Raw genomic sequence first — 27,409 nt, forward strand, 5'->3', positions numbered from 1 at the left:
TGAAAATAAACATTTACAATCTACTTCATCTGTAAAATTCAAATCAGATCAGCAGTTCATAATTTGCAGGTGGGCAAAGAGCAAGTTTAAAGTAGGTTTGTATCAATCTAGGCAATGAAACTACACGAGTTGAATATTCACCAGTATTTGCTTTATGCTTAAAGGGATGTCCTCACAAAGGTTATGTATCTGCTGCACAAATGTTCTGATGCAAGGAAATAAGGAAGCAATAAGAGGCACATTTATATCCCTGTGAATTTGGAGAGGGTATCCCCTTATAGGTTCAATATAAAAAAAAAAATAAATCCTACAACAGTAATAGCTATTCTATTAAGAAAGTAATTCATATATAGCCCAAGTCCTGGAGAGTCTGGGTTATAAAGAATACCAAAATCATACACTCATACTAACTAGAAACTCTTCCCTGTTCTAGATGAAAAGGCTTGGCATACACCATAAAACCAAAACAAATATTTCCCTTCTAACTGCAAAACCCACTGTAAAATGTAATAAAACGTTTCTTTGTACATAACAATTACCTTGGTGAAAAACACAAATGGTGTACAATGCAAATTTTGCTTTTCTCATAAAAAAACATTTAACACAAGGGAGGAAATGAGATTCTCAGACAATGGTAAGAGAATAAAAATAAATTCATTTTCTAACAGTATTTTATTGTAGGATTTATATATATTTTACATAAACTAAAACTCTTTTTAATATAATTCTAAAATTATATTAAAACTAAAACTTTTACACCACATAGTATGAGTTCAGAGTTCAATCCAAATTCCACAAAAGCAAAAAAGAGTCATTCCACTCTAAGAGTCTGAGAAATATGGATCATCCTTCATCGAACATATACCACAGTAGGAAAACTACTAAACACAACCATGGAGCTCAAAACAGACAACTTTCCAACAGGAAAAATAGAGACAGCTTGTTTGAACAATTCTGAAAAGCAACATTCTCAAAAATACAATCATATTCCTTCCCATGTCAGAAAGGCTGCACACTTAAAAGAACTTTTGGAGTAAGGCTTTATACTGTTCATATTTATCCAGCCTCATTATTCCTTTACTGAAAACACATGTACCATATTTTGAATACTTCAACTATTTGCATTGGATATAGTTGTTCAAATAAAGACAGAAGATTATTCTGAATTTAAGAAAATAAGGTCTTTTCTAATATAGGAAATGCATCAGTGAGCAATTTCATTTCACTCACATACAAAGAGACAATATTGAATTCTACCACAGCTCTCACTTTCAAAACAACGTACGTAGCAATGAGGTCTCTATGGTAATTATTATCTTACTGCCTCTTTTTTTTTTTGTACTAACAATATCATTTCTTTGTTGTAAGGGGATTCACACTAACAAAAGGAAAAAAAAACAACAAAGAAAATCTACCAAGAAAAATGTGAACTTGCCTAAAACAAAGTTCTAACAAATGTAGAGAAATGTAAGCATTTGTTCTCTGGACAGAAATCTTGTTCTTCATTGTCCTTTTGACTGCACTAAATCTAATTTTTAAAACCTTACAACAGTAATTGTTAGGAAAAGCACCCACCTAATTGTGGTTTGAAGAACTATGAGGGTGACAAGACACTGAAACAGGTTGCCCAGGGAAGTTGTGGATGTTCTCTCACTGGGTGTGTTCCAGACCTGGCTGGACAGGGGCTCTGAGCAACCTGGTCTAGTAGGAGGTGTTCCACACCCATTAGGTGTCCCTCTGCCACCCATGGCAGGGGTGTTAATACTAAATTATCTTTAAGGTCCCTTCCAATCCAAACCCATCCTATGATTTTATGATTAAAACAGGATTCTGTAACATGCACCTGCTTCAACTGCCTGATTTTTGTCACGTTCTCAGAACTCATCTTTTAATTCAGTTGCAGAAGAAAACTGTCAGGCACATCCCACTTGCTTTATAGTTTAAAAGCAACAGTTCTGCACAGCAAAAGCAGACTCCAGTGACTCACTTGTGTTTATCTTTAGGGCTTATTCAGTACTGCCATTTCAAAGCATTAAAGAATCACCTATCTATCATAACACCACCTAGTACTTTCTAAAGTAACCAGAAACCCCCCACTTTCAAACTTAAACCATCTGAGAGTTAACTTATTCTCAGTGGAGACTGAAATAAAGGCAAATCTGATTTATGTAAAATCATGTATGGAAAGACAGTTTTCTCCAATTTAGAGAAATGTTTTCTTAGGGCAAACAAGTAAGGAAGAATATTTTTTTCTTAACACCTTTGTTTTTCAGTTGCTGTGATACACAACCATGCATAAAGATAAAGGTTTTTTTTCCAGCAAGGAATTTAACTGTGGGTCAGCTTCTCTAACACAACATTTTAGAAAGTAAAATCAGATCCTCCAACAGAAAAACACAAAACACACAAAGTAACTTCTTAGCAAAGGGGGGACATCACAAAACAAGGGTTATTCTAAAGCAGTGCAGGGCTAAGGCAGGAAAAGGAAGAAAAATTATTTTATTCCTTGTGTACTTCGAGTGTGGGGATGGTTTAGGAATGGATTTTTTTTTAAATGTTTTTCCTCTGCAGCTATCACATTCTGAAATGATTAGAACATAAAATCCCCATAAGGAAGGCCATGGTCAGCCTCAGACAATTTTGTTGTGAATGTTACACCAGCCAAACCATTCCACCAGTTTACAGTGTACCATAAAATATTTACACAAGCTATGAACTATAAAATATTTTCACATGAACTATAAAATATTTACACTATCAACATCAGTTAGAAAAGAATGATGTGCTGTCAAGCTGGTGTGACCCAGGAGTAAAGATTTTGTGGTCGCAGATTAAATAAAACTATTGCAAATCATCTGGAAAGTTACAGGGAATATTAGGTTAAACAAATTACTGCTTCCTGGTCTCTTGGATGGTAAATGTAACCAGGAAAGCATAGCTTATGTGCTTTAAGCTAAGTTTTACCAACAACATAAAGAAAGGTTAGGCTCATAATCAAACTGTACTGACCTCTCTGAATGTTCCCTCCAGCAAGGTGTCCAGATGTTGAAGAGGAGCAGGAGTTTTGTCTTTGAATCGTGTCAGCAACCGCCGCTCGATGGCTCGGAACTGCACAGCCCTTTCAGACAACAGCTCCTGGAACTTCTCAGCATTCAAACGGAGCTGCAATATCAAGGTTTTCAAGAATTTAGGTTATAGGTCATATACATTCTGTATGCACATTCCAAAAGAAATGGGAGAACGGTAGTAAAATTTTTGGGAGAGTGAGTACTAGTCAAATTTGATAACGTCATTGATACCAGTTTTCATTTTACACTCCTTGTGAAGCTTATCCATATTTTCAAGAATTATTTGCCACTGAAATCAAAACTAATTTAACAACCACAGGGACCTGTGAAATGCATAAATATCTCATCAATAAGAGTAATAACACAAGGGAAATTTCACCACCAGGATCCCAAGGCTGCTTCTTAGTTTGGGGTGCTATTCATGACACACACAGACAGCGTATTGGACTTGATATTCATTGCAGTGAAAGGAAATGGTTATACTCTTAAGAAAGATTACAAGTATTGAATTCTGCACTGTTTGAACATTTGTCTTTGTCTGAAGTGAAATCCTTTTTTCCTTTTATGCATACTGATCAGCTATAACAACAAACCCTCTTGAATGGTTTGCAAAACTTTGCACAACATCGTAAATCAAACGTCCCTATAATAAGAATTCATATTTTATCTTTTAATCACCTTCCCATTTTCCAGTGCATGCCTCTAACAAAAAACACCAAGTCAAAAAGTGAGTCTTTCAAAAAACTGGGACCTCTGCACAACTGACACTGCAACTAGTAGAAGTTATCAGAAGAAACATTAAGACACAGCTTTCCAGATGCAAGCCTCATGACATGCATCCATTTTAAAGTGCTCCCAAATGAACAAAGGGGTTTTATTCCTAAATTTAGAAAACAGATTCTATTTAAAAATAAGCAAACGTAGCATTCTCTCTGTACATGATTATGAAAGCGAGTTCAGGGAAGCCAACATAAAAAGAAACACTAGGCACCTTTTCTAGAAGTAGTAAAAAAGGTAAAAAAGGGACATCTCAATATTCTCAAAGGCTTGTCAAGAAAGTGTTTTGAAACTAACAGGGGTGGGAGCATTAGGATCCCCTCGCTAGATCATTTGATAATTTTTAAACCAGATAATTATTGTAAAATTTCAGAAACTTCAAAATAGCCACCTGCAACATAATTAAGTCTTAAATTAGCATTCCAGCATTCACCCCTATATTTCAAACTTCAATGTATTTATGCTTGTGGTACAATCCAATGAAGCCTATGTTTAAGGTATTTTTACAATACCAGTCACTAAAAAAAAAACAAATAAACCAATCAACCTCTTTGAATATCAAATTAGTACAAAGACTAACAGAATAAACACTCATGAGCTTGACAGACCTGGATCTAGACTGAATTCTTAAAAAAATCCCAGAGAATCCCAACTACAATATCCATTTTTTCACGTGGTGACGGCTCCATCTCTCAGAAAATTTGCCAGCATAAAATATCCAAGAGTATTTCTCACTTCTACATACATTATTGGTTTTGCCCATTACATGTTTTAATGGGCATTTCCAAATAGCTGTTCTTTTTTTAATTGGATATGGGGGGGTGGGTGCAGGGGTATGTGTGCATGTAAATTATTTTTAGCTATTTCTACAAGCTAGCTGAACTATTGGTCATGCAGATGACAACGAAAAATCCCCAAAGAGGAAAAAGTAATTACATTTATTTTATACCTGGTCTGATGAACTTCCTTGAGCCTCCAATGCTACTTCTAAAAGGGCAGCCTGGTTCTTTGAAATCTTAAAGGACTTTTTATATCATTACCAGGATGATTCAGAAAAAAAAAAAAAGGTCATGGCTTCATTATTACAGATGAGAAAAGCAGGCTAAAACTAAGGACATATTTTAGAAGCAATTTCATAATTAACATGACATTAATGAATGGAGAACTCATGGCTTCTGTACAGGCAACAAGCAGAAGCACCATGACTTGTATTGGTTGCAGACTTCACAGTAGCATTATGACATTTTTTCCAGCACTGTCTTATATGCAATTTTCTATTTCCTGTGAAAGCCAAATGCCTGTGACAGCTATAGTTACAATCAAACTAATCACAGTTGCAGTTTTTAAACTAGCAAATCATGAACAATTCACACATTATGTAACATACCTCAAAATGTCGATCTATTAGTTCGAAGTATTCATGCAGGGGAATTGAACCAGAAAAGGTACAGGCAAAATCTTTGCAGTTTTGCTTCTTGAAGTGTTCTTCGAGCCGAAGTGTGAGCTCTTTTGTTACCAGCCAAAGGTCTTCTAGCTGATCACTCTGGATCCTATATCGTTCTTTGAACACAAGAATGAATACAGGACTAATAAATACACATTTTAGCCACATGCATTCACTATACAACATACTTTAGATAACAGAGAAATTTAACTTGCTAACTGTATCCAAAACCTATATAAGATTTTTGTGTGAGATACACATTTAGTAGTGTTAAAGAAATACTTAAATTTTAGTGCTGTCAGTCCTAAATATTCTCTCATTTATCCTGACTTTAACAGGCAATTTTGTAGCATAAAATGCACATATTGCTTCAGGACTACAGGCCTGTTTATGAAGAACAAAAAGCTATGAAGAATTACCCTAAGGAAACCAGAGAATTATTAGATGATATTGAGTTGTAACAACAGGCTGTCTGCAGTTCTCTGCCATAACACAACTTTAGTGTGCTTTTCTGAGGGTTGGAATAAGAATCAGGCTGAATTCACTTTGGACCATGCACAGCATCCTAAGCATCTGGTAAGAGTGGTGATGAGCCAACCTAAATCTTAAATGTCTTTTGGAAATGGTTATTGAGTTCTTGGATAATACACTCAATATAATTTATTACATCTCCACTTCCTAGGTTATCTTCTAGCAAGGAAAGTATTACTCTAGTTGGTCATAGACAGCAATATTCACTTTTGATAGTGCTGTGCTTTACACTAGATACAGCTAATATTACTAGAAGGTGACTTCTATCCATCTACACATCATGGCTTTGTAAAACTGGCTTCGTGTAGAAATCAGTGTTAATATAAACTGAAGTGAAAAAATAAATACTGTTAGCCCTTATTATCTACACCGGCAAATTCATTAAACTTATCACATTTTAGTGAATTTCTAATGATCCAACTAATAGGATGAGATTTTATTTCTGCTGTTTCTAGTCCCCAAGTTTATAATCCTCTCCTCTTCAGCTTCCAAGAAACCATAATGAACTTCATGTTGAGAGGAAAACATTGTGGAAAATCGTAGCACCATTTTAATTTTTTTAAAAAAAAAATTCAGATAAACACCTTCAAACAACAGTTCCTTGTTTCTTTTCATTAGTCATCTACCAATGCCTCAACCAAAAGGGTAGATAAAAATGCACCTCTGAGGAAAAAAGCATTGCTGGAGTTTGACACAAAATAGTTCTTTTTTTCCCCCTTGTTAACAAGGTTCCCAGTAAATCAAATTCACCAGAATTCTTCAGAACTTGAATGTAGTTATTTAAAATTTTCTCAACATTAGTAATTCAAGATTGTTTGACATAACCACTGGCATCATTCCCAGGTTACGTATTTCACGGAATAGAGAATGACAAATCCTGTTTACAGAGTAACAGGAAAGAAGCAAGTTTTATTTAAAAACATGCCTGTTAAAGAAAAGAACCCCATCTGCTAAAGATAACATTCAACCTAATATCCATTTTTTAAACACTCACAATGTAATGGCTGGACTTAGCTGGATGTATCATCGTGCTTTGCCTTAAGTGATTTTTCCTTGAGGGAAATTAGCTCAGATGTTTTCAGGCCAAATCAACAGTCATTCCATTTATAATTGACATATCTAATACATTAATGGTTTTAAATGGATAAAACTAATTTCCTCCAAAATGCCTATTTAGTTTCCATACATTGTTTGTTGGTCAATACAAACACAATCTAATTTTACCACGGCCAGAGTAGAGAGCACTGCATTCTTTTGCTTTACATGATCTCCCAGCTCTCAAAAAAACCAAATTAGATTTAGAAGCTCTATGAAACTAATAATCTTTAGTTTTTCTACACACATAATTTAAACAGAAATACAATGACAACCGTTAAGAAATAATTGTGCCTCTGCTCATCCTGTGCTTTAATAACCACTCCTGTTAGGTTTTTTTGGTTAAAATAAGCTTTATTACAGAAAACAATCTATTTTCAGAAAATTCTCAAACAGAAAAGCAGGAAACTGAGGAGCACCAATAGGTTACAAAAGCTTTTAACACAACAACAGGTTATTCAGCTAGCACAACCTGCATTAAGAATGGTTGTCCTGATAGTGTGTTATCTGAAGGAAGTCTAGAGGATTCAGTTTGTCTCAAAGCTAGGAAGCCTGCACCAGCAGGAAAAAAAACCCAGCTGAGTTTTCTTTACACTTTAAGTGATGGCTTTTAAAAATTCCAGGAAAAAAAAAAAGCTTAAAACCTTTATTTGCATGAGGCAAGATTCTTTTTACTATGTATTAACTGCCAAAATGAACTTCAGGCTGGGCTTCTTTGCTGCAGTCCTCTTGACAGGCTGAAGTAACATCTTCAACTACTACACAGTTTAAAGTGGATTAGCTAATGCAATTAAAACCAAATGTGAACACAGATGTCATTCCTGTTTGCAGCTTCAGCAGTGAAAGCCACTGAACCTGGAGAATTTCATGCCTACATGCAGTCCTTCCCAATCAGGTCTTAAGGTCTGTTTGATAGGGGATATGGAAAAAGATGTCCTCTTCCATTGTTGAAGATTTACTTCTTTCATGGAAAACCAGAAATAAGCACTGATCAGTCCCAATGAACCTTTTTACTTCTCTGAAACACCTTTACTTCTAGTCACTACTTATCTACACATAAATTTTTCTTTTTGAAGAACATTTCCACAATTATAATGTTGCCTAAGCACTTTTACAAAGTATAATCTTAGTCTTAAATTACATAGCAGCATAAAGATCTCCCAAACACATCATTTTATCTGTATTCATTAATTCCACAGAAGATCTTCCACTCAAGCACGATCAATTTAGTATCATAAAATTCTACCAAACAATGCTTTTGTATTATGGATAGTCTCTGTTCACAAAAATATTCTGAAATATACTTGAATTCAGACCTTTTACAATATTTTTTTAAAGTAAGCTTTACTTGGGTAACATTTCAAATAAGCAAATCCCCCATTAGAAATTCAGTAACCAGCCCAATCCTACACATTCAGGGGATGCTGGAAACAGACTGCTACCACAGAAGGTGACATCACACAACTCACTTGTTTTCTAAAGTAAGGATTCCCAGACAAGAAATGAGTAGTCACACTAAGAGAAACAGATATTCTGAATCTCCTTTGTCAAGTGAACTTCAGAAGTAAAGCAGTGTGGGAAAGTTTACAGTAAGACTGCACGCACCATTCCTAGCTAGTGAATAAACAAACCTGGGAGGAAAAGTTTAAGGGTTTGGGGTGGGGGAATTAGAAGTTACAGCCTCACTAGAAACTAAAATACATTTATCATATAGACACAAATTTGTCCCTGACATAGCATCAGACTCAGCAACTATGCAAAACAAAGTCCAAATGAAAGAATTGTAATCCAGAACAAAGTTATTTATAAATCCTTTAAATTCCTCAGTTTTTAAAATATATCATTGTGTGTCTACTTAGAACTGTTTAAGGTCTACTATTTAAACAAATATAAAATCAAACTAATGATAAACGAGCAGGCAAATAATGCACACAGAAACCAATACTCATGGATGTGAACCTTCAAAATGTAAAGTCATTTTTGGTTCAGTGAAAGTTACTCTCCAGATGGCTTCTAACACATTTGATTACATTAGAAAAGGTATTAAATATCTCACAGCTCACAGCTGACGCCACCAATATTTATATAACTCATCATGGATACTGATTTTTTGAAATCAGTGAGGCAGGTTATTTCTGTGTCAAAAGAATTTCACATCAACAAAGTAGATTCTGATTTCTCACTCAAAGCAGTTGTCATAAAGTATTCACAGAGTGTCCCATTGGAACTCTCTGCAATGCACAATAGGTCTTCTAGCTTTTCAGCTTGCTAGTCTGATGTATTAAATGAAGACTTTGTTCGCTGCTGGCATGGAAAATTCCAAACACAACTGAACTGATTTGGTTCCACTGTTCATGCCAAAAAAGAGTTTGGTAAGTTGAATACTTGTACAAGACAAGACCACAAAGTTTGCAAAACTGGACTTTCTAAAAGAACTAATATTTTTTTAGAGTCCAGACCCACAGGTGATTGGAACATGATGGCTTAATCCACAAAGTGCCCTGCACAAGAGACACTGGACCAGGTAACAGACTATCTACCTGCATGCTCACACATTCTGCAAACATATTAAGAAGTACATTGGATCCATAATCCTATACTTAAAGATAGGCATTTAAAGACAGAGACAAGCATTTACTTATATGTAGAGAAGCAAGTAAGTACACTCTGATGCTTAATTAAAGGATTAATGAAAATCAGTGGAGAGATAGAAACCTGCTTTTAAAATCCTTTCCAAAACTCCACTAGAAGACTAATTCCAAACAAGTGTTGAAATACTTTTGAGGAAAAGATATTTTTTTCCATTATGATAATGACTGTATTAATTAATTAATAAAAACACTGCTAAAAACTTGAAGAAAATCCAATTTCTTTAGGGAATTGTCATTGTACTGTACTATAATTTGAATACATTTAGTTGTGTCAGAAAATTTTGGGTCATCCCTCATAACAATCAGATACTTGAGAGGTGATCAGAAATGGTCAGTTAACACTGAAATTCTTGTGTTAGTTCTCACAGTGATTATCCTTCTGTGTATGATGCACATTCTCATTTTGTACACATTAACTGAAGATCTGGCCTCTTTGACATTCATACTGACAGCACTTACGTGATGTTTTTGAAGCAAGAAGAGTGGCTTTTGAACCAGTTAAAAACTGAAATCCCAGAGCATTTGCCTGGTCATCCTCAGATGGATCAACAAAGTCTGCAAGAAAGTTAAATACAGCAATAATTTGACACTGGTATTCAACTTATGTCAAAGCCATAGCCAGGACTATGTCAACCTCTGCAGGAGCAATTTAGGAAAGACAATCCAAATGAGACTGCTCCCCTTCTTAGGTCTCAAAGTCAAGAACATCTGTAGTAGCCCCATACACCTTCCCTTCAATCACAGGTGGAAGCTGAGCCACACAATGTTTTCATTGCCCAGCCTGGAAACAACAGGTAGATTTCTGAGAGGCTCAGCCTGTATCATCTAAAGAGAACCATGATCAGTGTACAGCCCAAAGACCATTTACCAGATGCAAAGTCACCTTTCATTCAGATACTTATGCAAAATCTATCATGAAAGTGTTTTAGCACGCTGTCTTTTCAGCTTTCAGCACAGAGCACAACAAATACCTACCTTGCTACAACCAACTACCCTGCAAATTCTGTGCATGCTCCATTTTTTTTTTTCATTCCATGTAGGGGATTATACTGGGTTAAAAGCCTCAATGTTAGAGTACCATATTTTTAAAATTACTCCATGTCACCTCTCCTCCCAACCTTCCCTTAAAAATAAGGCAAGTCAGGGAGTAGAAGATAAAATTTTTGAGTACACCAAGAATCTAAAGTTCCTTTATAGATGACATCAAAAACAGCATTGTTTTTTTTCTAAAATGGGATAAACAGAAATTAGCAGATTTTAACACCTTCTCTGGAGTACATTAGGCCTATGCTTTGTGTTCTATTGCCAACAACGCATCCCTAGGTTAAAAATAAATTATAGTGCTCTATTTTGAAAAGATTATTGCTTAGCCATAAAAGAAGCCTATGATTAAAACTCAAAAATGTAGATTTCTGAAAAAGTTTCTCTGTTTCAAGTATTACAGAGGACACCCATTTGAGAGAAAAGTTTATATACCATCGAAACTTTAGCAAATCATGCTACCAAAAACTCCAACCATGCCTATTTCACTTCTCCCAGACAAATGTACTATTGATGTTTTTCAAAGAGAGACACAGGTCCACCTTAAAAATATCATATTAAAGTTGCTGGCCCACACAGCTCTCAGAAAACTGTTCCAGAACCTCAGTCCTCTGAAGTTCAGAAACTTAATCACTGCCAGACTGGACTTATTCACAATCATTTTATAAGCCCTGTTTATTCATTTCTTCTTGTGCTAATATGAAGATCTAGATCCATGATACAATCATAAACTATGTACTAAAAGCAACTATGTTCTCTTTTTTTGCCTGTGTGTTACTAAGCTAAATGAGTCGCTTCCTTTTAATTCTACTCTTCAAATCCCTAGATAATGTTAATAATCTTTTTCTACACTTTTCAGTTTGAATTACTGTATTTAATATCAGCAGCCAGCACTCAAGTGTGCCAGCGCACAGTAACATGATACTAGTTTCCTGCATGGAAACATTTTGTCTAATGCATCCTCAGCTCTTATTTGTTTGCTTATGATTGTATCAGATTGTACCACAGAGTATTCCTGTGGCAACTTCCATCTCCTCTATCTCTGCCATATTATGAGCACATAATTACAGCAGAAATTATTTTCATAACATTACAGAGCACTCAATTTCATTCTTCTTTTTCCAGTCCTAAATTGCACCTCATTTCTCCTTCATACTATTTTAAAATTCTCAATATAAAATGTATCTCAGGTTTGCACATCAGACAGTATCACTAAATATAGTAATACATTAAATAAGTCTTCTTTTTGGTCGAAAAAGGCTAATCAAACTATTAAATAAGATCAGCTCCAGACTGCTACATCAAGAATGCCAGGTATTCTTCCAGAGCAACTGTACCCCTTACATGCAACACTTGCCACTTTTGCTTTGCCCCACTTACCCTTTTTTTAAATGAATGCTCATGTTTTCCCCATTAGAACACCACCAATACAATATCAAATGGTTTTCTGGACAAAAAAATTAGATCTATATCATGCCCACTGTGTACAGAAATCTGCAGTTTTACCAGATAGATCTACTAGCCCAGGTGGATTAGTTTTTAATTTTATGCTATCATTTATTTCAGAAAACACTTTCTAAACATTCTAACATTAGCTTTGTTAACTGCATTATTACTTCACACACACAAGCAATTCCCGTTGGAGTTCCTAACACATTTCCTATTGTAGACTTATTTAAAAACCTACCTGGAAAAATGCTGAGAAAACTGATGGGAGGTTTATTGGTATCAATAGTTAGCTTGTGGTTTGCTGCTTTGGAAGGCTGAGCTGGAAAGCAAATCAAGCGCAGCGGCAGCCTGAAGGTACATTGGGCAACCTTTGGTATTCCTAAAATGAAAGAACACAGGTCATCCCCCATATCCAGATTTTGAATACAAAGTACCTCACATTGCTGTCCTCAAAGAGGTGTAACACTATTTTCACTGTGATTAAGGAATACATTAAAACAAGAATCATGTACAAGTCTCAATTTGTTACTCTTTCCACCAAAAATACCTTTAAATTTGAATAAATTTAATTATCTTTTCATGTGGACATATTCAACTGAATGGGAAAGCAAGAGGTATTTTCCCAATCCACTGCATCTCTGTACTCTATACCAATTAATATGCAATCAGCATTAACATCTTATTTAATGCTCTAGACAAACAACTGTACTTTAACTTGTACCACAGCTGTGATTGCTCCTGATCCTTGCAACAAACCTGAAGTGTGTACCTTTTCATCAGGAATATCACAAGTGAAATTCTAAGAACACATTCATTCTTTTTTCATATTGTCAAATAATATCTATGCAACCTTCATATCATCTGTCAGACATCTGTGGCTTAGAAAAAAAAAATGCAATAAAGATTACCCAAAGGTATATTAAATTCTATCTTTCAACTCAGTGCATCATAACAAAATAGAAATGTAGAACACACTGGCTAATGCCTTTGGTATTGGGACTTCATATCACATTCAATTTTATCAGAATGGTGCTAGAGAAAAGGTGGGTTTAACACTAACATTTAGAAAACACGTTCTTTGGAATGTGTCAAAAATTTACTCAAAAGGAAATACTGTTTACAATCATTGGCAGAATAATTGCTCAGAATGTTCTACTTTAAAGGTAAATGTGCTAGTTGCTATGAATATGGAATTCTTGCTCTTTTGGGGAAGCCAGATTATGCTTTTCTTTCAGGAAGATTTTTTGGATGAAGCAGCTAACAGGGAAACCTTGCTTTGCTTGGGTACAGATATCACTATAGGTACCAATAATCATCTTATTGAAATTAGTATTAAACTTATAGCAACAATTACTCATTCTCTCCAAAGTACCCCAATACAACTCAAACATTAACCCATACAGTCACCTCAGCAGAATTTAACAAAGTACATCCTTATAGAATAAAGTTGCTGTCATGGATTACATGGAGACAAAAAAGTCATGGAAGTGACAGCTACACAGAGGTTATCAATCTTGTAAGCTTAGCAGGTTACTGTAAAAATAAAGCTCAACCATTTAACTGTTAGCAAAAAGGATTGTTTGGATGACTGTTATTTGATTGATGCTTCATGGTCATCTTGCAGTGAAAAAAATATTACTAAGACTCCTCTCAGGGAGAAAATGTCACTAGAAGGCTCAGCTTTATCCCTCTGATTGTCAATTCATTAGCTCTTTTGGCTGACTGATAATGCCTCCACATAACTATTCTGCTGTAGCTTGAAAAAAAAAAAAAATCACTGAAAAACAATCAGAAAACATAAGACAGGTCCTCAAAACTAGGGTATCCTTGGGTTCCAAGGAAAGTTCCTGAAAAAAAAAAAACTTGACAATAAATCCACGACCTTTCAGAATGATTCACCCAACTGGGTCCTTATCATTTGTGGGAAAATTAAAACATTTTCTTGATGAGAATATAACACAAACATCTTACTGTTGAACTTAAATATGGAGACTTATCAACAGGAAAAAAAAAAAGGTGACAAAGTTAGCCAAAAAGATTTTGAAATGTTTCTTATATTTAAAAAAAAGATGTTTTTTCTTCTTTCAAACTAGCTTCTCCTAGATAGTCTGCTCAGTCTTCCTCATCATAAACAATTTTTCAGTATTTCAGAAAAATGTGAATCCATAACTAAATCAAAAAGTATCTGGCTTTGGGAGGGACCTGGGGAGATTTATGGTTGAGAATTCCAAAGTAACTATGTAGAAGAAAATCTAACCAAAGAGCTCTAACAAAATTTATCACTGCAGTGTAAAACTCTTGCTGGGAAGTGCTTTCAGAATATTTCCTAATTTTAAATGGTTGTAAAGAAACACAAAACAGTAGCAAAGCATGGGAGCCAGAACTCCCTCAATCCTTTGGTGTTGTCTTGTATTACATCCCACTTGATCTAGAGTTGTGATACATTGCATGATATACAATTTTAACACTGTAATAAAAAAAAAAAAAAAAGAGGGGAGAAAAAAAGATTCTCTTCTAATATGAAACAAATTTTATAACATTATCTCATAAATTGCTGCAACTTAAAGGCATATCATGCACTTACCTGACAAAAGTAATAAAAGTTACCTGTATTGTCATTATAATTTCACTTGTAAATTACTCATGCATTCATCTTAATTATACTTGAAACATAACATTGACATACATGATAAAAAGCATTAAAGCTCAGATCTTTAATTTAGAATGTTAAATACTCAGAGAATTTAATCTCTGATATCGATAACCCTGATTTTAACTAGTCCAGTGCACCCCACAGTAACCCAAATAAATCTTTTCCCAGATAATGCTACCAAGTTTACTGTGCTCCACAATATTCTCTTCAGCATCACCTTTTCTTCTTGAGTAGAAATTTCTCAAAACCCAAATCTTCATTTTTAGAATGTTACCCTTTCAAATTATATTTATTTTTGTATAGTTTATTTACACATTTATCCTGTTTTTTAATAACGTTTAAATTACTTTGTATAGCAGAGATCTGCCATATGGTGATAGCTATTGTTGCCAAGAGCATTTTATTGAGATGGTTCAAGCATTCATTTCCTGTATGGTACCTCAAGGACCCCTGAAATATCCAGAAACCAGAAAAAGAAGGGAACCATTAACACAGTTATCTACTTTTTTATTTTACTTAGTATGCTCAGAAGAATTGGAAAACGAGACTCAAACACAATCTATATGTAGAACTTCTGCTAGGGAAACAAGCAAAACTGAAAACACATTTTCATTTGATCTCTAAAACTATGACAAGCAACTTTTTCCCTTCCCCAGTACATGAGGGGTTTGTACTTAATATAAGTTTTTAAAGTAAGTAAACTATCTCCCGTAAGGACTGTATCTTTTCAAGACATGTACACAACTACACTGTAAAACTACCCTTCTCTCTTTTGTCTACCTACACATAAGCTAACTTTCCAGTCCTGTTTTGTCTTTTAATTACACCTTACAAGTATCCTATCTACCACAATCACAGCTGAGTTTTGTATTCCTGGTATTCTCAGTTAGAAAACAGACTTTCAGCCTTGAATAAGATGGTTCCAACAGGAATTGGAATGAAGACATGTTAAGTGACATCATTCTCAGAGCTGCTCAGGCCAAACAGCAAAGCATTAGCTACAAATCCTTAACAGTTGTTTCTGTTCCACCAGAAACCAAAATCTATAATTTAGCTGCCTAAGCTCCTGTTAAAACTTAAAAAAAAATAGCTAAAAATATGATTAGGAATGAAAATACAGTTAGGTTTCCCATTGTCAATGTCAGTGCACAAGACAGTCAATACTTCACAAAATTCCTGTGTTATATATGAGAAAGTGCAATAAATTTCACCAAGAAATGCCTTTGCTACTTTCTATTTTCCCAATTGGTACTTGTCATCTTATGGCTAAGCCTCATTTACTTTCTATTTTCTCAAATATTCACAGCTCCATAGGATCAAACCAAGGTTAACAAGAACTTACAGAAGTAACAGGTAAAATAGCATACACTGCCACTCATCAAACCATCCAAACTTGGCATTTTTTCAATTCACTCACCTTCAGGATTGAGCTCTGCCATAAAACCAGCAATGGGAAAAATGGAAAAAAAAAAAAAAAAAGAATACATAAGATGTTACTCAAGAAAAAAAGGAAAAGTAGTAACAGGTTTTAAAGAACTCAAGCCACATTTGTTAAGTAGACAATGCATAAAGACATCACACCAGCCAAAAACCAGATGTGAGCCCACATTCATCAATAGTGCAATCCCATCCAACTGAGTGACTCAACTTTCAGCTGTATAAATCCCAGAAGGATACACTGTAGACCAATTTGGGCACAAACATGGATATCTTAGAAAACAAGAGGAAAATGTCTCTATTTGGACAAAATGAAGTCACAAAGGCACTTAAAATTTGTTTACTAGTATATTAAACTTCAGGATTTGATTGCCTTGTACAGGTAACACTAGTATTTGGATGTAATTGAATAAAATTATCCCAGCTTAATAACTGAAATGAGTATCCAAAAATTTAGCAAGTTTTTAATTATGTTTCTTTAAGAGTCTTCCAAATTCTACCATTACAGGTAGATTTTTAAGATTACTTCTACAGTTCCCCAATTCTGTTAGATGGCACATCTTTTGTGAATTTTTTTTTAATTGCATATAAACAATAAAAAAAATTAAGATAAAAGATTTCTTTACTTCCCTAACCAAAAGGCTTGCAAATTCCAAGTTAATATCTAAACTGTAAGCATAAGTTTAACTAGTATTACCTGAAAGAAATAACACTTTCATTTCCTGGTGACAAATACACTTTCAAAGCAAAAATTACAAAAGCAACACCAGCAAAGCAAGCTTTCAAAAATCAGACCTCCAAGATAACATTTCAATAAGCACACAGCCTAGACTGCTGCATTTAACTTCACATGGAAGCCCTGCCTAGATGCAGTCTCACAGTAGCCTGACATTCACAAGGCTGTGTAGATAACCAAGCTAATCTGTCTTCAGCTATGGATAGCAGGGTAAATTTACATATTTTATCACTAGGATCAGTAGGGCATTGTAAAACAGAATGACAGTTTCTATTCCTTTGGGTTGGTTTGTTTATAATTAATATGTTCATCTGCTAAAAGGGAAGTGAGGAATAATCCCTCCCAATGCTTATTCAGATCTCCTTCTCTGTGGGGAGGCAATTATTGTCACATTTGTTGGCAGCCCAGAAAACCAAACAGTCATAAAGATGTAATTAACTTCCCACTCCAAGAGGTGGTCCCTTAAAGAGCAGAACAGAAGCAAATTGATAGGACAGGATAGGAAAACTTGTACAGCTGCTTCCCAAGCCAGAAGCATATGATTTTACCTTTATAAGACCAATTATGTAGCTTAATGATGCCACATAAAATATTAACTAAAACTGCAGTCTAGACTTTGATACACATTATGTCTTTAATTACTACTGCCTTCAATATATTCCAAAAGAACATACATAAGAAATAAAGAGGAAGATCTCAAAAAAGACAATAGGTTTGAAATCTCCAGTGGTTTACCTGTGGGTATGTTATATGAAACTAGACATTCTCCTTCCAGTTCTGATGGAGAACAATTCCCCTTCAAAAAGACAGAGAGGACCACAGTTTCAGATGAACCTGGTTCTAAAAACAACACAAAATTCAATCAAGTAATTTGAGCACCAAAATGAAAGCAACATATTTTCTAGCACTTTAAGAAACACTCTAAATTACAATAGCTGTTACTATTCAGTTCACCTCTACCAAATTACTGGACAGGCTTCTTTTTAAATTGGTAATTTGTGAAAGTCAAGCTAGTCTCTCCAACTTACAACTATCTTGAAGCATAACCAATAAAACAATTCAGCACACTGAACACAGAGAATATGAAAACAGGACACTTCTCTGCTCTTCAGCTCTGCTTACTCTTCAAGCCAATCCCACCTGCAGCCTTAGAGTTGGAAAGGCTGGAATCACCAAGCAGTTGATGCTAAGTTGGGAACATGTTTGGCTGTCCATAGGTCAACAAGCTTCCTGGCCCTGCTTTCAGCTCAGCAGTGCCATTTCTACATAGACAGAACTGCCAGCAAAACAAAATGCTCCAGCAAAAGTACCACAGAATAATTAATTTTTTATTTTTCAATCCATCATGGAGCTGTCATCCTCACCTGCCATGCACTGGACCATAATCAAGGAAGGAATTCCATTCCTTTCTACTTGTCTTTTTCCACCGAGCAGGATCTAGAAGCTGCAGAGTGCAGTCAAGGCAAATTTATAATTGCTTTAAGTGCAGTGTATCTGCAACAATGCACTCAATGGAGGCTGGACTACACCTTTCACACATCCTCAGAGAAAATAATTTGATACAATAGCTTTAATGATACTATAATAATTTACCTAAATCATCAAAGGTGAACTGGTCACAGGTCACTGCTAAGGGAGCTTGTACACACACCACCAGGCTTGGTTTCTGTGCAGCCACTTTGCTCTGTATCCTTATCTAAAACGAGTCACATACAGAAGTATTTAAAGGAAGCCACAAATTAATCTCTGTATAGCAGAAAATGAACCTAACAAGCAAAAAAATATGAAAAGCCTGCAAAGAGCAATTCAGCAAGAATGTGAACTTTAAATTTCAACTTTAAAAATCAGCATTTTCTTTAATTTGTAATTACTTACAGCCAATAATGGAACACACAATTCAGCAAGAATGTGAACTTTAAATTTCAACTTTAAAATCAGCATTTTCTTTAATTTGTAATTACTTACAGCTAATAATGGAACACAACTTGAAAAGCATCAAAAAGGTTCTTCGTAATTTTAGCCCAAAATAGTGCTAAAGCATTAATTACAACGTTACTATTTTGCAAGATAGGTGTGCATTTGTTCTAAATAAAAATAAAATGTTGCCTTTTCTAGGTGACTAATGTGGGAAAAAAACAAAACACAAAACTGTAACAAAAACAGTGAAATCAAAGCTAACTGAAGAAGTTACTCCCCTCAACTGCAAAAAGCAAATCATACCTGAGTACCTTCAGAGCCAAGTTCTATCTTGGGCTTTCTTACTGCAAACACTCTAAAAGGCATTATACAGGATACCCAGCACAACTGCAACTCTAGATTATGAGAGCTGACCTAGCCATAAACTCACAGACCATATCTGCTACTGTTACCATCTGTTTTGTATTGCTGCTCAACCCAAGAGCTCACTACAGCCAGGTTAAAATCAGTTTAGGAAAATATTATTAGTTATAAAATTACTCAAGTGTTAGGAAGTTTGATGCCTTTAGAAGAATTAACATCAACATTTACCTTGATATAACAATATATTTGGGCTGCAAATAGACCCTCAAATCATCCATCACTATGAATGCTAACAAGGAAGGATCACATCTACCTCTGTACATACATTAGGCAAATTTGCCCCATTTTCTGAAGCCAGAATCCCAATAAGATGAACAATAAAGATGGAATCAATAGCCTTACAGATGGAATCAATAGTCTTACAGATGTTACACCAATTAAATGAGCTAAAAACATACAGACATGAGACTGCACACTTCAGAATTTGTAATCAAGACAGTGACATCTAAAGCTACTGGCAAGCACTATTAAGCTGCATGTCTCCATGTTTGGCTTTCTGCTGCATGCAGGGAGTCTGAAGTAGACAACCCTTGCATCCAGAAATTTCTCTCAAAATAAGCTAATTTTATGAAAACTTTTATGACAGGCCTCTCATTGGTGCAAAATTAAATTTAAAAATTGAGGTTTTAATACATGTGTCACAGATTCTAGAGGGTTTTTCAGGGCACAATACATTGCCTGCAGATTTTTTTTGAGAACAATGACCACCATTACAGTAGCCAAATAAAATTCATTAGTAACATTACCTGCTTTGCAGAAAACATCCATGGTATGTATACGTATGCTTTGGTTGTAGTCATGTAATTCAAGTAAATATTGCATTTTAAAATTTAGCAAAGTTGTTCCAAACTTGTTCAAATTCAGTGGTCAAGTTCAAGTTTAAAAGCTTATCAAATAGATTAACATATCCATGCTCATTGTAAACAGTGTTTGCCATTGGCCTTACAGTACTAATCATGAGCAGATAAGGGAGAACAATTGGAGTTACCTGTGTTCCCAATACTGAAATCACAAGTGCTCTCCAAAAATAAAATTTGGCAGTTATAAACAATGCTTTCCTGTGTAATAACTCACATATACAATATATTGGCTCCAAAGCAAACTAAAAGCTGATCAATTCACACTTTTCTGGAGGTTATTTGAATTTGTATTACATTTTAAAGTACACTTATATTCACAAATAGCCTGTTCCAAAGTCCAATGCAGTTTACCTGAACTTCTTCGAGCAAAACTGTCACAGACTTTATCAGAACTAGGAATTTATCCTGTATCATTTTAGCATTTTGAAATGCAGAGAAGGATGTTGGATCAAGTACAACTAGCTACACTAGTGTGCAAGGGAATCTAGTTGAATAAATACTTCAGTTACCCTCTGAACTGTTCTCTTAAGTGAGGGAGTGAGAACTTGCAAGGTTATCTAAGACTCCATTGATATTCCTAGGAGATCCTCTCAAACTCAGAAATAAAAATCATGGTCTTCTGTAGGGAATGCTGGGGAGAAATTACACTTGCACACACACAAAGATGCACATACACACTTTCTTCAGGATCAGTTACAGGCAGCAACTCTCAGAGGACTACAACAAAGTCAATTTTCAAATTAGATTTTCCTAGCAATTTTTTTTCCACTACCAAAAGCTATGAAAGTCATTTTACAAAAATCTATCTTTGTTTACTGACAATGAAAAAGGCAGCTGAAGATAAATCTCACATTTTGAGTAACCAAACATTTATTCCCCTTGAAAAGCATTGGAAAAATAATTCTTATAACTTAAAAAACAACTTAATTCCATCCTAATAATGTTTTTATGTCTCCTTCTTGAAAAGCCTATCAAAAATAAAACTCCAATTGTCTTCTGACTTAAACAGGTTTCCTACAACAAGACCTTACCATAATGAGGAAAAGAATTAAATATATATTGCACTTCAAATTTTACTCATTTTCATGATCTAAGGGAAACACACAGAAAGTGTCCAGTTTGTTAAAATTTGCCACCACTATTTGAATGCTACTGTTTGGGTTAGGCACAATACCTTTACTGTGACTGATGGTACTGTCTCTGCTTTTACCTCACTGTCAATGGCTTGCTGTGAAGAAAAAGATGAAAACAGTAAATTCAATATTACACATGAAGGAGTGAACACAATGAATGCAATATTACTTTCCTACCATCAACTTCATAAACAGAGAATTAATGGTAAAGGACTCATCATTGAAATGACAGATTAAAATACACAAAATACATTTGAGTTCCCTCTGAAAAGGTAAAACCTCTGTTTGAAATGGCCTGAAAAAAGGATATTAAAAGGTCATGAATGTTGGGTATATAAGAAACTAATACACTGTAATGTATATATGAATATTTGAAATTGTTTTGTTTGGCACACTACTTTCCACTGTATATTTATTTAAATTCTGGAAATACCTTCTCTTATTCATTAGGGAAAGGTGACTTCCAGTCTGCCAATGTAGTATATACAAACCCCAGCAGACACTGTAAAAATCATCACACACTATCTCATAATCAGAAATACTACTTCAAAAGAAAATTATAGCAAGTATCTCACTACTACTGCTACTATTTCAACAGGCAATTCCATCAAATTCAAAATTTATCGTGACCTCATACTCTATTTTAGTAACTTATTTTATGGTTATATTTCATTTTGGAAACAGGTCAGTCCCTACAGTTTAAGACTATGTTTCTTTTTAAACTGCTTTATATTAAAGAAACAATTTCTGCTACAATACCAAATTAGTCAATGTAACTTACACCTTCTCATGATGAAAGAGTAAATCAAGAACAATCTGATATCCTCTACCCACTCTCCTTTTCACCCCAACGTGCCAAACCACAGCCCACACTGCAAAGTTCCTAAGTGAGGGAGCTGGTAGGCTCTCTGGGCCCTAGAGATGGGGCTTCCATGTGTATGTTGTACATCTTTTTCAGTTAAAAGAACATAGCTGCTTTCACACTGGCTTGTCCTGCCCACTGTCTCTCATGACTAGTGGTTGATCCTGAAGCAACAGCAGAGTTGCATCCAGATTGATCCTTACCATATTCAGCCTTCAGGAATCAGCTGGAATTGCTGGATCAGAAGCTATACACAGGAGGTGGTGGTAAGGAACCAGAATGGTCCTCCACCTCCTTATCTAATCCATTTAAATACATCTACATCCTCCCTGCTTTTGCCACACTCATCACAATTTCAATCCTTGAAAGTGCAGAAGCAGCATCTGCTGCCTGTAGTTCCCAAGATCACTGCAGAAGCCCTTGTATTGTTCCCACATTTGCTCCCCTGTGAAGTATCTTATCAGATTTTTCCTTTCTCCATGGCTGCTGATGGAGCCCCCAGAAAAGTCTACCACAAAGGAAACTAAGGCATATGGACAGACTCATGAAACAAAGATTCAAGGTCATGGTTCACCTGATACACTGAGTTATTTATACATGAAACAGAGCATTCAGATCTGAGGAAATGAGCACAGCAGCATTAAAGCATCCTATGGACCTAGCAGTTCTAAATGGTGTGAGCAGGTTATTGCAGCTAGCCAAGACCATCTCACACTGTCCTTTTCTCCACAGACAAGTGCTAGGACACTAGTGCACACAAAGTGGTCCCTTTATCAAAGAATAGTAGTAGAAGTAGCTGTAGCAATAACACCTTAAATAAATTATCAAATATATATAATATTAAAAAGCAGCTCCTTGTGTATTTTTAAACAGTGAGTAGCTCTGAAGATCTATTTTGCAGAAATTAGTGGCTAGAAATTACTAATTAGATGTTCTAGTGCAATGAGTATGCGTTCTGGAATGTTAAATGTGAAAAGTTCTAAGAAACAATATAAGCTCTCCTGATTCTTAATCAGTATTAGTTTTTATAAGCTATTTACATGTATAAGATGAATAAACTAATTAGGCTGCAACACCAAAGAATATTGAAAGATGCCTTGCCAGAAAAAGCTTATTTCTTACAATGCATCTTTGAGTGGTTTGTGCATTCAATCTTTAAAAGATCTACAGGCTGACACTTCTGTTTCCTCCCATTTCATTAACTGCTCACCTTTATGAATTCTCACCACCATGAAGTTATTCTAGATCCTAACTTCTCATTTGCTTAGTCAAGAATCTAAAAGTTCCAAGACAGAAGATACTAAATAATTTTAATAATTTAATATCATTTTTTAAAGTACATTTTAACTGATAAAAAATTGGGGGCTATGCAGAAGCTCAGCTTCACAAATATAAATACACAGTAATCACGACCCATGATTAACCATTATTTACTCATGTATGAAACCAACATTTTCAGAGTTATTTCTTTTTTGTACAGGTACATACAGATTCTGCATCCAAATTGGGTGAAACTTCTGCTGTCACAATTAGATCTCTGTGTTTTTCAGATTTGGGCAAAATATCTGAAAGAAGAAATAAATCAACTCTCCTTTAACAAACATGCAGCTACAATTCTAAAAATAATACTATTTTAGCAGCATCAATTTTCAGATTTACATCACTGCAACTACTACTGTAAAGCAAAAAAAAAAAAGGCCAACAGTGCATATGATTTTTGACCAAAGAAACTTTCGAATTTTCTAAGATTTCTACAGGCAACCTAAATCTGCATCTCATTCTATATTTCTGATTATGTATTGAGGATTTAGATGCACTTATGATAGAATGCATCTAAACCCTTTGCAACAAGATTTTACACCTACTATGATCTTCAGACATGGTAAAGAATTTTAAAACTTTTGTCCTTATATGCATATTAATACCTATGTAATACTAGTACACCTATAACAAACAATGATCTCCAAAATGCACACCACACATCTCCTGACATTTTTGCCTAAATAATTTGACAATGAATACATTAGACAGGCTCTGTGCCTAATAGTGTAAAATTAAGCTAGATTTTAGAAATTACTCTGTGTAAGAAAGGATATGAAAGCTTTACATAAAAGAACATAATAGAGATCTTGGTTACAATATGTTACCTGATGATTTCCAGGACTGTCAACAATACAAGGTAAAGAATGTTACAAACTCATATCCCTCATATAAAACCTTATGCAGGTACACACATGTAAAAATAAAGTTGTAAAGATTAAAAGCTAGGCACTTAAATATCATGAGGAATCACATAATCTCCTCTTATAGAGTTTAGAAATCCGGCTTTAAGGTACTAACATTTTTCTGAAAAGCACATTTATTTCTTAATACTAAATGTATTAGAAAAAGAAAAACCTGAACAGGAAATGTATAGAACCTAAAGTAACAAACAGTAAAACCTTACAGGGGAAATTAAAATATTAATTGAATAATTGAAAGCATGAGCACATTCAGAAAGGTGCAAGAATTTTATTACAGGGAGTCCTGAAAATGACCCTGAGCCAGTAGGAGCACGTCATCTCTTGCCCTCAAGAGGGTCAAAGAGAAAAGATTTTGATGAAAGCAGAAAGTAAAATTTCATTTTCTTCTGCTCAGAAAAATACACCTCTCTTTACTACAAGTAAAAAAGCAAAATCAAAAAACGTTCCTCCAGTACCACCTACCAAAGCAGCCCAGGCCTGTTTCATACTGCCACAACTGGGTCTGCCCATCACAGCTCAGCACAATCCATTCCACTCACACAGATAAGAAAATATCTTCCTCTTCTATCCTTTCTTAACCATGTCTGCTGATGTTTCTTTTTCAAGCAAACTGTGATGTACTTCCTGTCATAAAGTCATTTTTCTAGTAGACATAGGACTGAGATCACAATCAACATTTATATATAAATATCAGCTTTTGGTTACTGTTAAACTGAGCCAAAACACCTATATTTAATCACTTATGTCATCCAGAGTGATGCAGTAACATTAGATTTAAGTTGGTATAACAGTTAAGATATTTTAAAATATTTCAGCAGTTTATAATGTAAATCCTTATCCTTCAAAATGTATAAAACAGCTTAAGCTCAACAATTTAATGGCCAGCACTGGACAGAAATACAAGACATTTATGGAAATAACTACTCTTAAGGGTTGGGTTTTTTTATATGATGACCTAATTCTAAATATCTTCCATGTTTGGAAGTCAAAATGAAACAAAGAATAATTATTTCCATATAAGGCAGATATTTTCAAAACTACACGAGCTCTTACTGCACAAACTTGAATCCAAAAGAGAGAAACATCAATGGCTCGTTTTAAAGATCACACTTAGGAGTAACTTAGTGTGACCAATGTTCAGAAGTGTTTTCTGTTCAACACAATTAGCAGTTATTTTAAGCATTAGCTAAAGCTCTAACAAAAAAGCCAAAATGAAACAAAGCCAAAACACCCAAAACTGAAAAACATTCTTCATAAGTAAAATGTTTTGTTGTAAAAAAGGTTCTCACAAGTTTTACATCCAGTCAAAGCCAAACACAACATCATTAGAGCATCTCACCACAACAAAGACAGCATTCAAAAAAACTCATGTGAAAACACCACTGTAACACTTTGGATCAGATTAGAAAGATTGAGGAAGGAAAAAAAATAATTAAGAAGAGGAGAGAATGAGGAAAAGATCAACAATATTCACAGTAAACTTATCATACCATGACAGACAGAAAAGTTACAAAGGACAGCTACAGTTCTTATCTCTTTCTCTCTCTTGCTAAATCTTCCATGCAATGTTAAAACTAACAAACAGAAGTTGAATCATGACTCATTTCAAATGGATCTATTCCTTCCAGCACGCTTGTTTTTTTCCTTTGATTATCAAAACCAGAAAAAAAAATGACAAATGCTTATAAAGAAGGGCTGTGGTAGAAATTGGTGGAATTCACCCACATCTATATGCTTAAACAGCCAATTACTGGATTTGAAACATTAGAAAACTTATAGTAGTATCACAATAATCAACAAAGCTTTAGGCAATTACAAAATAGAAATCTGAGTTGTAGGGAACCTAGCTCTAGAACTGCAGAAAAATAATTCCTTGTATTTTTCATGGATTTCAGCTGTGATTTTTTTCACTCTTTTTACACAGAAAGATATGACTATTTCTTTAATGCATTTTAAGAACATATTAACAGTCATCAGGAAAAGATCTTAATTGGTTCTGTTTGTATTGGATTTTCCCCATCATTTCAGGTAAAACTGCATGCTTCCATTTCCCCCTCCAAGTCAGATACACTGTTTAAAAACTCATTTATGAAAACAAACTCTGAATGATCTCTGTAAAAATTGTCTGTGCATTTTTTATTTAAAAGCCTAAACTTTATTAAATATTACATTTCCTACAGAACTGTTATTATGGTTAAAGTATAAAAATCAACCTGAACATTTTGAAGTGCTAAAAGAAGTCAGGTGGTTAAAAGTAAGTCCAACTATAGAAAAGGGGGAGGCATACCTTGTGTTTTTGTGGCCTCCTTGATGATCTTCTGAAGCTCTTTCATTTCAGCATCAAATTCTTCATAGTTTATTTCCCTAGAATCAACCCTAGGAGCCTGGAAGATTGAAGGATCAGTTCCAAGGTAGGAACACTGAAGATGCCCATCATCACTCAGAGTGACTATCACACCTTTCAAGTCTCTGTATAATAAAAAAATAAAGCACATTAAGAATTTGGGAAGAATCACAGAAGCAGTAACATGGAATTTATACTGCTTCTACTGTTCCATCTACAAATATCACAGATCTTCCTGTCTTAATGAGATTCTTTGGCCACAAAAAACAATAATCACACCTAAGAACCAATCTGGGCTACAGAGATGACTAAAATATCACCCAAGTGTCTCAGAAGCCACCTAGTCAAGACAGGTAAAGGAAAGAACTAGTACAAACAAGCCAAGTAGACAGCACAGCACAGTTGTAACCTTTTTTTATTCATAAATTGTTACTTAAGTTTTTTGAAGTATGGATATTTAGGGTGGTATGCAGCACAAAGAATCAGCTGAACTGAACACCAAATAAGGGAAGACAAAGGAAGTATTAGAAGAAATCATGGATGGAGGGAACAGTTACACATTCACACCAATGATTTGCTCTTATTCCATACTCCACATAACCTATAGCTGGCACTGCCTTTGCATCACATGCAGCTGTCACAGATAGCATAGGTCAAATTTAATTCTTAAGTATAAAACTTTCTATAAGAAAGCCTAATGCACTATCTCACTAATTAAACCCATGTAAAACATTGTATTTATATA

The 27,409-nt window shown here is 34.8% G+C and overlaps 1 protein-coding gene across 1 annotated transcript in view; it reads right to left on the reverse strand.

Moving 5' to 3' along the window:
• BBS9 (Bardet-Biedl syndrome 9) overlaps window positions 1-26,789 on the reverse strand; it is a gene marked incomplete at both ends in the record, with an annotated part of 87,466 nt that extends 60,677 nt beyond the window's left edge. Inside the window, 10 exons of the mRNA XM_008944213.1 lie at window positions 3,010-3,162; window positions 5,233-5,405; window positions 10,026-10,121; window positions 12,295-12,435; window positions 16,127-16,141; window positions 17,618-17,722; window positions 18,476-18,578; window positions 21,257-21,310; window positions 23,566-23,642; window positions 26,608-26,789. Coding sequence (XP_008942461.1) covers window positions 3,010-3,162; window positions 5,233-5,405; window positions 10,026-10,121; window positions 12,295-12,435; window positions 16,127-16,141; window positions 17,618-17,722; window positions 18,476-18,578; window positions 21,257-21,310; window positions 23,566-23,642; window positions 26,608-26,789 — 1,099 coding nt within the window. The remainder of the gene's footprint in view (window positions 1-3,009; window positions 3,163-5,232; window positions 5,406-10,025; window positions 10,122-12,294; window positions 12,436-16,126; window positions 16,142-17,617; window positions 17,723-18,475; window positions 18,579-21,256; window positions 21,311-23,565; window positions 23,643-26,607) is intronic.
• Between the last annotated feature and the right edge of the window lie 620 nt (window positions 26,790-27,409).

This window comes from Merops nubicus, unplaced genomic scaffold (assembly GCF_000691845.1).
Source record: "Merops nubicus isolate BGI_N331 unplaced genomic scaffold, ASM69184v1 scaffold3567, whole genome shotgun sequence".
Lineage (NCBI taxonomy): Eukaryota > Metazoa > Chordata > Aves > Coraciiformes > Meropidae > Merops > Merops nubicus.